This window comes from Aythya ferina (genome assembly GCF_964211825.1).
Source record: "Aythya ferina genome assembly, chromosome: 21".
Lineage (NCBI taxonomy): Eukaryota > Metazoa > Chordata > Aves > Anseriformes > Anatidae > Aythya > Aythya ferina.
In genome coordinates this window covers 4,977,916-4,995,237 of record NC_140319.1, presented here as the reverse complement: position 1 = coordinate 4,995,237, position 17,322 = coordinate 4,977,916, and the positions used below count along the sequence as shown (strand labels likewise).

Genomic DNA, 17,322 nt, shown 5'->3' with positions numbered 1-17,322 from the left:
GAGAGGGAAGGCTACAGGAGGGGACCGGTGCATTATTCCTATGACGACATGCCATAAACGTGGAATCTCTGGGCAAATGCTTTCAGGAACAAAATCAAACCAGGGGATAAAAAGAAGCAAAGAAACGGAGCGTAGGCAAGATCTAAACTGCATCCATCCCTGCAGGCCAGGCTGGGCTGCGATTCCCAAGGACACACCACCACAAAGGGAAGAGATGCATCCTTTGGCTGCGCTCTGGGAACACCCCACCTCAGACCTGAATCCGCTGACTGCGATCCAGCCGCATCCTCCGGGGTGAGAACTTGCCCCCGAGGAATGAAAGCAAACAAACAAACAAAGAAAAAGCAAAACAAACAGGAGCCGAACGGTGAGATGGGTTCCCCGCCGTGATCCTGCCCGTGATAACGGGATCTGGGAGGTCCCGCAGGAGGACCTGACTTCAGAGACTTAAGCAGGAGATCTGGAAGCAATTAAGTTGTTAAAGCCAAACACGGGCTGGCCAGATCTAGGGCAGGTGACAGCCGGAGCACTCATCCTTCATCACAGCTCCCGGTCCTGACTCACCGAGCTGTGCTCAACAGCACTGGGCTAAAAATGCAGAGCTGGAAGGCTGCAGAGCAGACTAATGAAGACACTGCAACAAGCATTAGGAATGCTTTTGTTGTGCTAGAAAAGAAAACATGCAGTGGAAGACAGGACGTGCAGCCCAATTATTCAGCTTGCACTACCCAGCTGATTTTCCCCAAACACTCCAGCAACCAGGAAGGCAGCGCAGCACCAAACCCAGCAGGAACTGGACTCAGCTGGAGCCCTTGTAGCGAGGCAGCAGCCCTGCCCCTTTCCGGGCTGCAAAATGCCTTGGATTTGATGAATCTGACGGTGCCTGCAGGAGGGGAGGGATTTGAGGGGGTGCAGCCTCCTTCCCTGAACTCACCTCGCTGCAAGGGCCCTGGCTGCATGCACGGGATTCTCAATGCATTTCCCCAAGAAAAGCGGCGTTATCCCCAGCTCCCTGGGCAGAAGCCAGCCCTGGTAACTATTTCCCCCACCGAGCTTCCCCCGAAGCTCTGAGCAGCAGTAGCATTTTCTTGCGCTCCTTTTCCTACGCCGTGCAGCTCGGGAGCACGCCAGCGGGCTGTGCACCAGCTGCACCCCAAAGCACCAAAATCGGTTCAGAGGGAAATGCGGATGTCTTCTGTGCGGCTCACCTGGAGGGAGTTAACAAGGAAATGTGGAACTCATTGTGGCGGCCGATTCAGTTCATTCCATCATCCCAAGTGCTGGCTGCTTTTTCAGCCACCATCACACCGGCTGCTAAATCTTGCCCAGGAAGCAGCGAAGGCTGTAGCTAATAACTCCTGGATGAAGGACTGGGACATAGAACTAATGACAGTCTCTGTATTTTGGAGAATCTTAATGGTCCACCACCAAAAAGGCAAACTATAAACCTAGTAAGCAGCAGCCCTCCACCCCAAATCAGTGATTCAAAAACAAAACACCCCAAAATCAAAAGGACAACGTGTAAGGAAACCAAGGACAGAGGAGGGCTGGGGAGGAGGTCCTGATGTCTCCGTGGGAGCAGTGACTCCAACCCAGAGCTAATCTAAGTGTGCGTTGAGTTCCCAGGGCAGCCAAAGTCAGCAGCAGCTAAAGACTTGCAGATCCTCCCTTGAACATTTTCCCCTATGAAAATCAGGCCTGCCTATGACACCGAGATCAAAGTTGCGAGCTATGACAAATAGAAGGATTCAAATGTTATTAAAAAAGATGAAACTCAGATTTCCAAACGTCAGTCATCTTGTAAACTTCAAAGCAGTCACTGCATCAGTGCCGAGAGGAGCCGGGGGGGAGGAGAGAGCTGAGCTGCAGCGGGTGCGCCTCATGTTCCAATTTTAAATATGTTGTCTGGAAGTGAAATACATACACACATCGCAGCGATCTGCAGCGAGGATGACAATTAGCACAGATGGCTTGGAGAAAGAATCCAAGCTGTCTGCTACCAGCTTGGATCCTTGCACGACGGCTGCAGGTTTTCTAGCAAGGAAGATGACGAAGGCTCAGGTCCCTGGGGTTGGAAACCGAAGAAGGAAGCCCAAAATATGGTCTTTTTCCAAGAGGTAAAAACCAACTTTGCTTGTCCTGCAATATATGGCCGCAATTAACTGTTAAGTTCCACTGCATAGGATATGAAAGGGATCCAAACTGCCAACAATTAACTTCCAGCAAGATTTACAGAAAACTCCCCCAATAATTAGCAGCAAATAGAGGCAGATAAGCACCACAATTTTATGGGTTTTAGCGTGGAAGAAGTAATTTGTGATTGGTAATGCAGGTCAGACACAGATGTTAGCTGATTGTTGAGCAGAGGGAACATCATCTTGTCAACATCATCTGCAAAAGGTGCTCCAAACGAGCTCTGGGAAGGGAGCTGCAACCTGAATCCCTGCTACTGGGGCACGCATTTAAATTTAGAAACAAGCTGATGGATGGAAAAGGAGGGAAGAGAAGTCTTTTGAAGCAGTTTATCCATCCCTACTACCTGCACACAAGGAGGAGGATTTTAAGATTAAGTCATCAGACTCTGCGAGAGCTGCTGTCAGCTGCAGAAGACTTCCTACATGACCTTGCAGGGAAAGAAACGAAAAAAAACACAGAAAAGCTGTGTGTCTCGGTTCCTACCTGTAGGGTGGAAATAGCAAACAGGCAAGAAATACAAGGAAAATGGAAGGCTGAGGTCTCCGGAGCAGCAGCTGTGTCTCCCACCACGCACATGCACGTGGCATGAGGAGAAAGAAACACAGACAGCGATCCCAGATGTGGCCTCCGAGCAAACCTGCAGCATAAAAACCAGACAGCAGCAGCCCGAATTTCACACAAGAATGGGGGGAAAGATACGAAACAAGGGGCAAGCCCTATGAGCAAGGATTACGTGTTTTTTTTTAACGTTTGGCAAGCAGCCAGTAACCTAGGCTGGAACGGGAACCACAATCAGAAAATTGAATTGAATTTCAGAAATTGTAACGTTTCTCTGAACCTAAGACAGTAACAACCGCAGAATTAGAACATAACATTTGGTGCTTGCATATATTTTCCCTGTGTTCTGATCCTACTGTTCTTTATTCCCTCCTGCTTTTCAGGCGGAAAACAGAGAAAAAGGCAGACATTTTCATACTTTGAGTTATTTAAGAATCTGGGAAAAGAATTCATCTCTCAACGTGAGATCAAATGCCCTCGGGCTGTGGCTCACGTCGGGTTTCTGGTTGGAAGGGGAGGAGGAAGGAGGAAGAAGTGAAACAATCGGGATGTAAAAGAGGATGAAATAATCCGCATCCTTATTCATGTGGAATAGTTTGGGGTTAGGGTTTGTTTTTCCTCAAACTCCAGAAGCGCTGTCCCTTGCTGGAACAACCCGAGGCCTGTTTTGCTGCAGAGAAGAGCCACCACCATGGGGTAGAGGAGCTCAGGCTGAATCATCAGGGTGCTGAATCACCAGGGCAAAAGAGCCAGCCTTTAACCAGCCTGCGCCGAGGAAAACAAACAGAGCTGGGCCTCCGAGTGTGCTGGGGGAAAGGGAGACCCAGCTGAGGCACGCAGAAGGCACCAGCCTGCTGTTTGTATTTGGTGCTTCCCAGGTGAAAGTGTGGGAGAAAGGGGAAGAAGCACGAGGGGAATGACACCGAGGAGTCATACAGCCCAAGAGTTGCACACTGAGGAGAAGATGAGGGCTTCTCAGGATCAATTTGCTCCCGATACAAGCCACTGCTTCATTTCCATCCTTTTGCTTTTAAATCAGGTGCTGCTCTCACACTACAGCGACATAAATGGTATCTTTGTGGCCTTTTTCTACCTGGAGCTATCGGGATGCTCCCTTCAGCTTGTTATTCCACACAAAACCTGTTCCCACACAGCCCCAACACCTCGCTACAGCACCCAGCGGTCCTCCCCCGGGACTCCACCAGGACCACCAGGTCTCAAGACAAGAGCTGTTTTTTTATTTAAACACTACCCTTATTCCTTAATACCAATGACTTTATTCCAGAGAATGCAGATTCCTTCCAACACCTGATTTACTGCTCCATGGGGCACAGCACGTGGGGATCTCCCCTTCCTCGTAAGGGCAAGCAGACAGATCCCCTGTGCTCATTTACACCAGCAAGACAATTGGTTTGAAACATTCATTGATTTTTCAACCAAGGCACTTGGCTGGGTGGCGATACGTGGTCAGATCTACGAGCACACTGGTTATCAGTCAGCTGTGCTGCTGAGTCAAATCGTTGGAGCACGGAAGCAAAAAAATAAAGGTATGCAGGTCCTACAGAAAAAAGGGAGCTGTTCCTCTGGATGCATTTCTCAGCAACAACTGCCTTTCAAGAGGGTACAGGCTGAAGGGAGAACGGTCTCCCGGTTTTTAGGATCTCAGCTGAATACAAAATCTAAGTGCTGAACACTCGGCACACATTGGGGTGCGCAGGAGGGCTCAAGTTAAGCTCGTGCATTAGAAAATAAGATGCCTCTGACCATTGGGATCCATGTACCAGCTGCCCTGCTGCTGTGTCAGACACCACACACACACACAGACACAAAGCAACGTACCCAGGACACCACTCTTCCGTTGAAGCAAGGCAGCCTTGCATTGTCGTCTGAGATCTCCTCCTTCACCACCCTGAAAAAAAGGACAGAAAGAAAGTCAAGAGGTTGAAACGGAATCAGATCAGCAAGGTTTCTTAGATGGGTCCAGGAAAAACATGGACTTTTATTAAACATTGGTGCCAGCAAGTCTTGAACAGCTAAGGGACTATTAGAGCAAAGGAAGCAAGCAAAAATAAAGGGTGGAGGAGTAGCTTTCCAATAACCATCCCAAATCGGATGGCACAGAAGTCACTTCCATCATTTTTTCCACCTTTTAAAGCTCTGAAGGTGATGAAAACAGCACTGTGCTAAGCAGCCCCTCTGTCGGAGCTGAGAGCCATCAGGTTAGGCCTGATGAAACCTTAATCCAGAGCTCACCCCCGTATAATTAAGGGCAACAAAGCAGTGATTTGCCTGGCCAGCAGCAGGTTTTTGGTAAGGGTTTCAGCTCTGCAGCCCCTTCCTGTGGTCACTGCCTCAGGCCTGGCGTTTGTGCCACAGCCTGAGGTTGGGCACGGCCGGGGCTGACCCACCAGGTACAGGTGACTACCAAGGGAACAGGGACGTTCCCATCTTATCTGGCTTAATTCTGAGCCTCCACACCAGCAGCTGAAGCTCCGTGGGATGCTCCTGTTCCCCAAACCAGCGCAGGAACCAGCACGGCCCGCGTTTAACAGCCTCGGCTCCAGTCCCTCAGCCAGGCCTATTTATAGCCCCGACGAGATATTCTGAATTCTTCCAGCAATTCACTGCTCGCTCATCCTCTCAGGAAGCAATCAGGTTTCCAGCCTGCGAGATCTCTATCTTGCTGGAGGCCACGGGAGCCCACAGCTCTCCTGCACCCGGCTGCAGGGGCTCCAAAGCCCGTCCAGGACACGGTTGACCCTCTGGAAGCAGCCAGATGAAAAGAGCAGGTTCAAACCCTGGGTGCTACGGGCAGTGAGGAGCTGCTGCCTTCGCAGCAAGCCCCCCAGAGCCAGCTTCTGCCTCGGAAACAATCACAAACGTCAGCTCTCAGCAGGGCTCCTCAAGCTGTGGTTTTTCCGACTGCTGCTTTGGGCTGGAGAGGTCCCACTCCGAGCTACAGAGATTAAGATTAAGAAAACCCCGCGTTTGCATCAGCTTCCTTAACAAACTTCCCTCGATTATCCAAGGCCATGAGCCCTCTGAAAGTGTTTTTTGTGTTTAGAGAAAAAGCAGACGCTGACGGAGGTTTCTGCAGAGCCCATCAGAAGGGGAGATTTTAAGAGTTTCGGAAACCAGCCTGCTGCTTTCGACGCGTGTTTCACGATTGCGTTTCAACTCCGAACTCCTGAAGGCGGCTAATTCGGAAATTCTGACACCAGGACTCGGTACAACAGCTGGGCTGCTTCGTTGTCACAGCCCAGCCGTTTCGTTTCCCATTTGCTTCACAGCTGAGAAACCGAGAGGGGAGCTCGGGGCCAGCTGCACGGGGTGACTCACGGAGCCACGGCCGGGTCACTGCCATGTGTCGCTGCTGACCCACGAGGCCAGGAATGGTCCAGGGTGCTGGTTACAACATTTCGGGAGCTGGCAAGGAGACAGAGATGAGTCGTGGGGCAGTCAGCTCCCGTTTGGCTTCTCCAGGGCGCAGACATCACCCTTTATAATATCGGCACAGAGTCACTGTCGCGCTGGGCTCCGTTCTCATCCCTCCTCTCACCCAGCCCAATATCACTTCTGCCTCAAAAGCTACAAGGGGAGTTTTGGAGGAGCTTTTGGAGCAGAAAAGCCGAAGCAACACGCTCACGTGGAGCCAAACAGCAGCCTGGTAGCAGATACAAACCTCTGCCCTCGAGTCCCTGCCCGGGGACAGCTGGGTTTTGATGTCTCTAAGCTTGAGAAAAGCCAACCTGAAGCCCAGGCGAGCTCAGTGAAAAGCTGTGGTTCCATAACCACATTTTCCTTTATTTATGTTTTTGTCTTTCTTGTTGCTGTGTAAGAAAACCGCAGCAGCCACAAAGCAGCCGACTGCGCATGGAACGGTGTCGTGTTAGGAGAAAGGGAAAAAAAAAAACAACAAATAGGAAGGAGGAGAGAGGAGAGCAAACGGACGGCTTCCTTTCAGCTTACTTCTGGCAAATTAGGGACAAACAACCCCATTTTCACTTTTTTTTCAAGTAGGAAAGAATGTTCTCCTCTCTCTCCACGTGTATTTGCAGTGTTCATGGCTAGCAGGTCAGCAGCAGGCTTCACCCTGGTCCTAGGATTGGGAAAAAATCATTTAACCCCTACCTCATCTCTCCTGCCTTCACCTTTTGGCAACAGGGAACAGCTCACAAACGGCAGTACTATTTATCACTCATTTATACCTAGACTCTAAAGAGGCAATTAAGAGTAACTCCACTGAAACCAGCAGATATCCGGGGCTTTAAAAACCTCTGGGAACGCACCGAAGCTCTCAGACCTGTAATTCTGGAGCTGCAAGCTCGGCGTGCGGGCAGAGGACTCCAGCACTGCACACATCTCCAGCCCCAGCGCCCTGCCTTGAGCTCAGCCGTTCCCTTCTGTCCTTCACAGTCCTGGGGAGAGAATGGGAATCAGAGGATGAAGATGCTGCGATAATTTTACCTTGACAGCTGCATGTTTTGAACGACTGCATCTCCTTTTGCTAAGGAGATCAGGAGATGCCGCTTGCTGCGCCCCAGGAACCTCACGCAGAAGTTTTGCATCAAGCTCAAGAACCAGGAAAAAGTCCCGGACTGAGGGTGCAGTGCTTGTGGGGTTCTCTCCAGGGGAAAGGCCTGGGGAGCTTTTTAAGTCAGACCGATGCTGTGGCAGTCAGGATACCCCTGAAACATCGCATCGAGCGGTTCAGGTGGCATCCTGAAGGAACAGAGGGGAGCGACTCCAGATCTGTTGCAACCTGAACTCCTAAAGATAGCCCCGGGCTATGAGGCAAGAGAGCGACAGGCTGTAATTCCCTGCTTGCTCTGGGGAGCAAGGAGCAGTGCCAAGAACATCAAATGTGGCAGCAGCCACGCATTTCAGATATCGCTGTCCTATAAATCATGGGTCCTAAAGGGGCAGCCCCTTCCAACGATCAATATCTCGATTCCTGAGGAGACGGAGGGATTTTGGCCAACCTCTTTTCAGTGTCTCTGGGGATGGCCACAAAAGGGAGCCCAAAAGTCTGTCTGGATGCCTCCCTGGGCAGCCTGCTCTAGGGAACTTGCTTTGGCAGGGGGGTTGGACCCGATGATCCCTGGAGGTCCCTTCCAAGCCCTTCAATTTTGGGATTCCTGAGCCCCCAGGCACCTGCTGTGCACCACCAGCGAGATCCCCGCTGTCAAATCCCCCGCGGACACAGCCTGCACTCGAGGAGAAAGAGCTAAAAAGGGTGGGGATGTGCGGGGAAGGGGAGGAGGGAGCAGTTCTCAGCAGCTCACATCCTCTGCTTTATTTGCCTTAGAGGAGATTTAAGCACTAATTACTAAATGAAACAATCCCGGCTGGTAGCAGCCCCTCCTTCCTCTCGCTTCCTGGAATTGTGTCTGGATTCTCCGAGGCTGCTCCCACCCTCCCCTGCACAAATCGGTGCCTGAGCCTTTACCAGCCCCACTCTGGATCCCCTGCTGATCCCCCACCTGGCCCTGGGACAGGTTTACACCCCTGTCACTCTCCCAGGACCCTCGCCAAGCTCTTTGCTGCCTCAGAATAAACACCAACTCCACCGTAGGCACACGAACCAAACCCCACAAACCTCTGATGAGTCTCTGCTTCACAAGCGTTCAGACCCCTGGGTATTAAACACTGGGGTTTAGCATTGCACACGCTGGCATTTTGCTTGCATCGACAGGAGACAAGCTCCAGCATTTTCTAGGTGACTTTGGCTCCCTGCTTTTTCTCCAAACGAGGACTGGAAGCGAGCAGCTTCGTTCACTTCTTTTCGTGGCTCGCTGGGAGATCCTCCGGGAGCAGGTGAGGCAATTAAGGCATTTGTTCTGGGTGTACGCTCAGTGACTCCAGCCACCACAAAGGAGGGTTAGGGGATGATTCAGACATTAGTTTTGATTCCTAGCATCGCAGAATCTTGTAGGCTGGGAGAGAAATCCAGAGGTCACCTCGTCCCACCTCCTGCCCAAAGCAGCTCCAGTTGCCCAGGGCCACGTCTAGTCCATTTCTGAGGATCTCCAAGCAACTTGGTCCCATTTATCCAGCAGCATTTTTCCAAAGGAGCTGTCTGAATTAGTAAAACCATAAGTAACCAGAAGTCCACATCTGCAATGAGTTAATGCTGAGGGAAGCTGTAACACTAAGGGAAGCTACTTGTAGGATTCTGCTCACGGCTTTGGCTCACCTGGATCCTAAGCTCACTCAAGAGCAACTCTTCCTTTGGAAGCTCCCGGCTTCTAACGTGGTTTGATTGTTAAGAAAACGTAAGTAAAATAAATAAAAAGCCTGCAGCTCCTTCAAGGACAGTGCAAAGTGCAGAACGCACACAGCGAGCCCAGCAGCAGACAGCTGACCCGCACGCTTTGTTTGGTGCTGGAAAAAAAAAAACAAAAACCCCTCTCCCCCTTCTGATCACATGAAACTGCGACTACTCAACTGGAATCTGAGGCTGCAGCTCTAAAAATAGATTAACATTTGGGTTTGAGCCCTTAATGCAGAATTAAAACTTTAGCTGAGGTCACCGGCAGCGCCACGGCGCGAGATCGGCACTCTCCTTTTTGGGTTGTCACTCCCCAACCAGCGCCGCCAGCTCCTTGCCTCCTGCACGTGCACTGCTGCGTGCCAGCTCCCACGAAAGCTGACAAAAATGAAGGTGGACACTCTACTCACACATTATAGCACCAACGATGCAGCCAGACGTGGAATAAAACCCTCTTCCAAACGCTACAGCACTCGCCGTCCCTCCTGCACGACGGCAGGGTTAAATCAGCTCTCGGGGCCTGCCCAGCCGGAGGCCAAGTTTCTGTCCTTCTGTCATGCACAAAACTCCTGCTTATCGGTTCCAGGGAAACCAGAGGGCTGAGCCATCAGATCTCAGGATTCTGGCAAGCCTTTGGTGCTTGGGTCCTGCACCAAATACTGACCTGAGCTCAAGGAGTCTCCGTGGCAGAGGAGGATGAGGGGTAAGGCTTAAAAGCCTTGCGAGGCTCTGGGCCGCAGCTACGTGGTGCAGGTGTATTCAGGGCAAAATCCAGCGGCTGTAGAAAGAAACTTGGCTTTTTGCTGAACCTTTGGGCACTGCTCCAGCTCAGAAACCAGGGGCATGATTAAAAATGAATTTCTCATCACTCTGCCTTCAGCCATTAGCGAAGAGCGTGACTGGGAGGGGATGCAACCATGTAATGGGTAAGGAAACGTACCGAGGCTAGGCCAGCAGAGCATCCCCTAAAATTCAGGGATCTGTGACTGCCTGTGGAAGCTGTGGAAGTACCAAATGCCCAGGAAGATGTCAGGCTTTGCTTCCAGCTTGGGGAAACTGCTCGGCTTCCGATTTTCACAGCTTAGCACCAGAATTGAAATCAAGGTCAGGGAACAGGGCCTAGAAGCGCAGCTTGCAGAGCATCATTTATTCATCAGCTTGCATCCTCACACAGATGCTTTGGAAAGCCTCCGCTGAATGCAGTAAGGACTACCAGATGATCTAGAAGAGAGCTGGCTTGAACCTGCCCTTCAGCCGACACATTTCCAGCACAAAGCTGCTCTTTTTGGGCCTGAAGGGCAGCTAGATTTGTGCAGGCACATCAGGGGACCCTGAGGAGGCCACTTGGCCTCCTGTGTTCCCTCCTACCACAACCAAATTCAGGTCCTTCACGTTTACAGGTTCCTTGACGACGATTTAAGACAAACCATCGAGCGGTGGGAAGCCTCCTGGGTTGGTTAGAGAAGTCCAGAGTCCTGCCCGAAGCCAGGTCCCTGCACATCACCCAGAAAAAAGCAGCCGGAGAGCGAGAGGGAGGGAGGGACATGGACAGGAGTCGTGCTGCAGCACGTGGTGAAGGTGTTCAGGGTGTTCAAGTCCCACTAAAACGCAAGCACTTCTGCTATTAGGGGCTATTATCTATAGAAATTAATCCGTTTTGATTTCAGCACCTGATTGCACCGCCCCCTCGTTAGCTAAGCCAGCAGACACAAGTTACACGGAGGGCCTTGCACCTCCAGACAAGAAAACAAAAACCTGGGGGCACAGAAAGCCATTCGCACAAAAACATGCCCCGAACCATCAGCACAGCATGGAAAAAATTCCTCTAAGCTGCTTACAGCTCCCACATCTCCCCACAGGAGCGGGTCATTCTTCAGAGTATTTTTCATCAAAGTTCTGGGCCGCAGTTAATCCACATTTCAAGAAGTTTTTCGTACAGCCTTCCTCAGAAACGTAACATTGCCTTCAGCCTTAAAAACCTCTCCTTCTTTAAGCAATCCCCCGCAGCACTGCAGGAACAGAGAGCAACACGCTGCAAACACACGCAAATCGCAGCGCACCTCTCACAAGGCAGAGGGACGAAGCCAGCTGCTTTCATTTCACCGTGCAAAGGCAAAAATCAAATGAAATGAAGCGGGTGGCTGTGTTCTGCGGGCCATGCCAGATCGGATGAGAGCCACGGGAGGGACAATGACACCTTGCACAGGTTCTGTTTGGGGCTGCAAAGATGCCAGCCCATAAAGGCCTGGCGTAGATGGATCACGGCTTATTTTCCCGAGCCAGAAATGCCCCCGAGGTCACCTGGCAGAAATAACACACGTTATTTGCTCTGCTCCCTCTACTACAGGATGCTGCACAGCGCTGGGTTACACCAGGGGCTGAGAATCTGGTGGGGAATCCTCGTTTTTGAGCAGCCTTATACATCGTAAAACATCCCTTTACGTATGGCAAAAAGCCAACCCATTTGTCAGCTGCTGAGCACATTACCTGTATATAGATATATTTGAAGATAATAAAGAAAAATGTGAGGAGTCACCGTGCCCTGCCTTCCACTCCTCACTCCGTACCAGAAGGGCTGATCTGAAGGCACCCAACGTACCGAGGAGCAGCACAAGCCACAGCAGCCACCACCTCCACCGAGGTTCTCCTGCATCCCCAGGCTGCAGCAGGGCTCAAACTGTGTGTTTTGGGGGGAGAGTTTTCAATTTATCCCGTGTCACAACTTGAAAAGTTTCCAAGAGCTGTAACCAGCGGTGCCGCGACCAGGCAGCGCTGTCCAGCAGCGGTCCCTGCCCCTCACCTCCCACCCTCCTTGCACCACGCGAGCCCGGGGGCTGGGGAACCGATTCTTCTTCTCGAGCATCCCACCCCGAAAGCCTTCTGGCTTCTCCGTGATTTCCCTTTTCCCTCTCGCCCTTCACATTATTTGATAAATGATTTTCGTGACTCTATTACCACCTCACTGGCGTCAATGAATCTATTCTTGCAGCCATCCCAAACGCCAGGCACACCTCATCGGCTCTGCCATAAAGACAAGGAAATCACGATACCAAGGAACAAGTCAGCAGAATTATGATCTGACCCCAGATTTCCAAGTGCCAGCCCAATGCCTCAGCTACCAATAAAAGAACATTAAAAATCCCCTACCAAATTAAATAGTTCTTGACAACACGCTAGGAAAAACCCCGTTAAAGACACGAGCCGCTTGTGGAGTGCCCATCCGAAACAGCTGGCTTGGATTTTGCTTTCCCCAGGGTGCAATTAGCTTCCAAAGTGCAGAGCGGAGAGCTCCCAAAACAGCACAGCATCCCGGGGAATTTGGATGCAAGGTCACGACCTGCCTTCAGCCTGCAGGGGCTCGGGTTTTCAGCAGGCTGCATCCCCGCCGTGGCGTGGAGCTCCTTGGGAAGCGTTGGGAGCTCCAGGGACATCCCAGATGTCTGGGATTTTATTCTCAGACCTCAAGCCCGAAGTGCAGACCCCTCGGCCTGGCAGCACGCACCAGCTCCAGCACAGGGCTGCTCCCACCCCACGGCCTGTCAAAGGGCGATAAGCAGCCCGTGGAGGTGTAAGCCCTTCCCCAGGACCCCAGAAGCCCACCAAGCACCAGCCCCGTTATTCCTATTCCAAATATTGATCACCAACAAAACCCGAGCTCCTGAGAGCCCTCCACAATGGCCAGATGCCCTCGCACGAGCACTCCATGTTCAAAGGCCTTCCCACCCCGGTGTATTTGTAACCTTACGAATCTACTGCCTGTCTTAAAGAGAAAAAAATCTCTACATAAATGCACAGAAAGACGGTGCTTTGGTCTCAGCACCACCCCACGGGTGTTACTTGGCAACGTGTCCTCCTGCCTTCGGAGTCAGAACAACTTCCAGCCCTTCAGACGAAGAAAAAACCAAGTTAAGCACAGCCTCAGAAAGCAAAGCTTTCTTCCTGATCAGCGACAAGTAAAGAGTCGGTGCCTGTTCAGAGTAACCACGGGACGTGCTGGCAGCTCCAGAGCCCTCGTTCCAGCTCTTCAATTCATTTTCACCCCAGGTGCCACCGAGCGGTGACAGAGAGGTGCCAGCTGCCACAGCTCAAGGCAGGAAACCCACAACATCCAGGAGAGCAGCCGGGGTAAGAATCAGCTCTTACTCAGCTGTGACATGCTCCTTTTGTGCTCCGGTGGAAGCAGCTCATTACAATAAGAAAGCTGGGTTAAAAAAAAACAAAAACAAAAAGCATCCACAAGCGCTCATCAATACGGCACAGAAATATTCCTCACAGGCAGCTTACAATAATTGCTCCCAAGGAAACGAATGCCAAGCTGCTTACACCAGGAACAACCCCGGTGTCCACACGAGGCTGTGGCACTCCCAGGCTCCAGATATTCGGGACAGAAAGCAGCCGGCCATGGGTTTTGCTGGGTACGGTCCCTCTGCGGAAAGCTCAAACGCTCGGCGCCGATAGCATCTCTCTCCCCCGGGGTTATTTGTCTAGACGTGTTTTAATTAAATGGCATAATTCGGGTCACTGATGTGGTGAAAAGCATTTTGTTTATTTTAATCAGGTCCCCGGGTCTGCGCTGCTGCAGCTTCCCGAGGTGTCACGGCCCTGGCAGCTCAGCAGCAGGCTTCGGGCAGCTCCACGGGCTCGCGGTGTCTGTGGAGGAAGCATTTTGGAAACCCCGGCACCAGACCACGCCGCCCATGTCCTCACCCCCTCGAAGCCCATCTCCCCTTAGGAACAGGGTGATGGTGCTGTGGGGAATAAGGAACGGGCTCCTGCCCTGCTGGATGGCTGGGGCCGAGCTCTGCCCTTCCAGCTTGCACCCCCAGCCCGGCTTCAGAGGACCCACAGGTTTGGGGAAGGACGGCAAAGAGACCTGCAGCTTGGCACAAAACCCAGCACGTGCCCTTACAGGATGGCAACAGCTCCTCAAGGGTTTTCACCAGGATAAACCAAAACCTTTTTAACCCCATAGCCACCTTTGGGAGGCATTTCAGCGCCGGATAAAAGGATTTCGGATTTTATGCATCGTGGGGGGACACCTGAGCCTCCTCCACCCGCAGAAGGGAGAGCCAGCAAACTGCAAGGCTTCCCCTCCAACCTGCCCAAGTACATTTGACTTCTAAATGAGCCCTTGGAGCTTTGAACACAGAACCCAACAGAAGCTCTGTCTTAATTCACCGGTAAATAAAGCTCGGAGCATTAGCGTGGAAGAAAGGGGGGAAACACAGGGCCCAATTGCTTTTTTTTTATTTTATTGTTATTTATTTTTTAAGCAGCATTTGAAGCCCTCTGAAAGGGAAAGGAGACTCTCATTAGCCTGGCACCATACAGGATGAGATAAAGTCTTCTGCAGGGAAAACTCTCATCTGAAGCAGGAGATGAAAGGCTCGCAGAAGGCAGGAGGAGGCAGAGCAGGGCTGCCAACCACCACGGGGGCTTTGCAGGGCCAGGAAATCACCAGCAGCTCTCTGACGAGTCAATGAGCGTGGAATTTCACCAGGAACTAAGAAAAAGAAGACATAAAAACGCACGAAATATCCATCCATAGGAAATTCACCTTCGCAGTCCGTAAGGAGAAGGCCCTCTTGCCTTTATGGTCTTCATTTTAAGAGCTTCACCGAGAAGACTGCCGGGGAAGTGCATTTGGCCGCTCCGTTGGCTTCTGGCTTCAGTGGTTGATTTGTCCAGCCCGGAGGACAGGCACCCGTACAGCCCAACAGCCACAAAGCACGACCACGAGACTTCTTCCAAATCCTATCAGAGAGGCACAGGCTGCCTGCTGTAGGGGGTTCAAACCAAGGAGAGGAGCCCAAATTCACAGCACAAGCACCGAAATCCCCCACGGCAGCTGAGCACGATCCCTAAATCGAAGCAGTTTTCCACAAAACGTTGAGTTTTGACTCAACGCCAACCAACTCGATCACCCCGGGACAGGTAAGCTGCGAGGCTTGGTTTTGTCGCTGCTTTTGGCACAAACTGAGCAAAAAGCCCCTGAACAGCTCCAAATCGGCCAACCCACACCATACCACTTGAAAAGCTCCTTGGGCTTCCCCAGCCCTCTTGCTGCCGAGGGATATGGAGAGCATCTCTCCAGAGCAAAGCTCCACTTGGCCACTTCCTCGCTCGGATTTCATTGAGACTCATCTCCTGCTGCTTGGCAGGGCCACAATAGGAGAGACCCAATGCTGGTGGTTTTGTAATCTGCAGATTTCCCCAAAACCTTTCTCCCTGGACCCCTGTACGGCCAGGGAGGAGCTACAGCCCGCCCGTGGCACCTCTAATGATGCATTGAGTCGTCACAGCACTCGTGGGGGCTGCAGGCATCCTCTGGAAGAAGCACAAGCAAGCAAAATGCAGGTAGGGTCACCAGAAAGCCCCAGGACCTTGCTACAAGAACAAATGAATCAAACTCTGCCTCGTCACCCGATGCAAATTCTGCTCGCTGCTAGCCTGAACTTTACCTGCAGTCCAACAAAGGATTCATCATTTTGAGACCCAAAATTTGTCCCGCGTTCCCACACAACAATCCTCGACCCAGGGGCTGTGCCAGGGCTGCCTGCACCTACTGGCAGCCCCCCCGGCCTTCCAGGTGCTTTGGGCCCTGCAGTTTTCTGCTCCAGCTCCAGCTGCTGCAGCCCCTGCCCAGCCGGTGTCCTCCAACAGCACGCCACCGAAACCCTCTGCTTTATTTTGCAGGCAGATTTAATTAGCCCTGGGAGCCAGTCACCGCAGAGTCATTCACATCATTCGTCAAAACTCATCGTTGCGCCTATAAATATCTTTAGGCTGGCAATTCCGTCTGAATACAATAAAAATTCAATTAATTGGGCAGAGCTTTCCATAAGCCAGTATAGCTGGAACGTCTTCATGCCCTTCCTCTCTGCACAGCGTGCTCCTTTTGCTCTCAGAGGGTACCAAAAGCCGTGGCCCACAGTTGCAGCACCTTCATGGCATCCTAAAAGCCACCGGGGGAAGAGGAGAAAGGAGCAACGAGAGCCACGAGCTTCTGATAACTGTAAGAAGGAAGAAAAGATCTCATTTTGCTTAAATCGAGGCAACGCCTCTTATTGGAATGGGAGTGATGGACCCAGGGTGGTCACAAACAATTGAGCCCAGAAGCAGTCGCTGGAAGCAACCTTTAATTAGTTTGCCAGGCTGGGCTAGGTAATTACGCCATGAATTTGTTCTTGGAGCCCGTCTATTCCAGGCCGTGGCCCCAGACCTGGGCACTGTCCCTGTAATTTCCTATTACTTCTTTTATTTTAGTTGAAGACAAAAAGCAGGAGTTTGGCTTTAAAAGCTGAGACGTTCCACCCTCATGGATTTCTCCCCTTTCTGACAATTTGATGTCTTGTGTGTGCAAGGGGAGGATGTTCTCCTGTTCACTGCATCAGGATTTAGCTAATTATGAAAATCTTTCTACTCCAGCCAGCTGAATCTTTACCCACCGGGTGAAATACCTGCAGTGTTTACTCCCTCCGACCGCTCCACTCCGTGCTCACACCTATCCCATCAGTGTCACCACGCTAATTACGGCAGTCTGAGAAAGCTCCCAGTAAATAGGGGCCAATTAAGCAGCAGGCAGAGGGAACAGGTTCTCCCTGGCACTTCCCTTTCCCCCTGGCTGCCAGCAGAGGGGCCGATGCCGAGCCGAAAGTGGAGATGGACCAACCCTGCTGCAAGACACGCGTGCTGCTGAGGCCTCTGCACGAAGCACGGGCTGCAGAACCTGCAACCATGTGGTTCTTCGAAGGAAAGCTGGCATTGTATAGTAGGATATAAAAAAAAAAAACTGACCTGGGAAAGCTCTCCAGCAGGTAAAATTTAAGCCTAGTATCCAGGAGACGAGATGTCCATTCGCAGTCCTGCCAACAAGCTCCTGGTGAACCTGAGAAAATCCTTTCCGTGTGCCAACCTCTGGTGATGCCCGTCCTTGCTCCTTTCTTTTTGCCCAGCTGCAGTGGAAGCTCTCCAGAGCAAGGCCCACGTTCTTGCTAGGAGCTGACATCGTGCCCCATGAGACGTGCTGCCCACCTGGGGCAGATCTTGCTGCCTTTTTTCAAGCACAAAGAGCCAAGTGCAATTCATGCAGCAACTCGCCGGATGAGGAGAAGCCAAACCAGCCAAAGGTGTTCCCAAAAAAGCTGTTCCCATCGAGGAGATGTCTCCTAGTTCCCAGTCCCTACCCTGCAGCACCCAGGAGCCCCTCCTGCCTCGAGGAAAATCCCGGTTCCTCCTGCACCGCCTGCTTTGAGTCGCACAAACGAAAGTCAGCCTGGCACTAAAAATGCAAAGCT

General features: G+C 51.7%; 1 protein-coding gene across 3 annotated transcripts in view; it reads right to left on the bottom strand.

Moving 5' to 3' along the window:
- DVL1 (dishevelled segment polarity protein 1) overlaps nucleotides 1–17,322 on the bottom strand; it is a 76,449-nt gene that overhangs the window by 42,295 nt on the left and 16,832 nt on the right. For all 3 annotated transcript variants that reach the window (XM_084494956.1, XM_084494957.1, XM_084494958.1), the window contains exon 2: nucleotides 4,594–4,663. In XM_084494956.1, coding sequence (XP_084351082.1) covers nucleotides 4,594–4,663 — 70 coding nt within the window. The remainder of the gene's footprint in view (nucleotides 1–4,593; nucleotides 4,664–17,322) is intronic.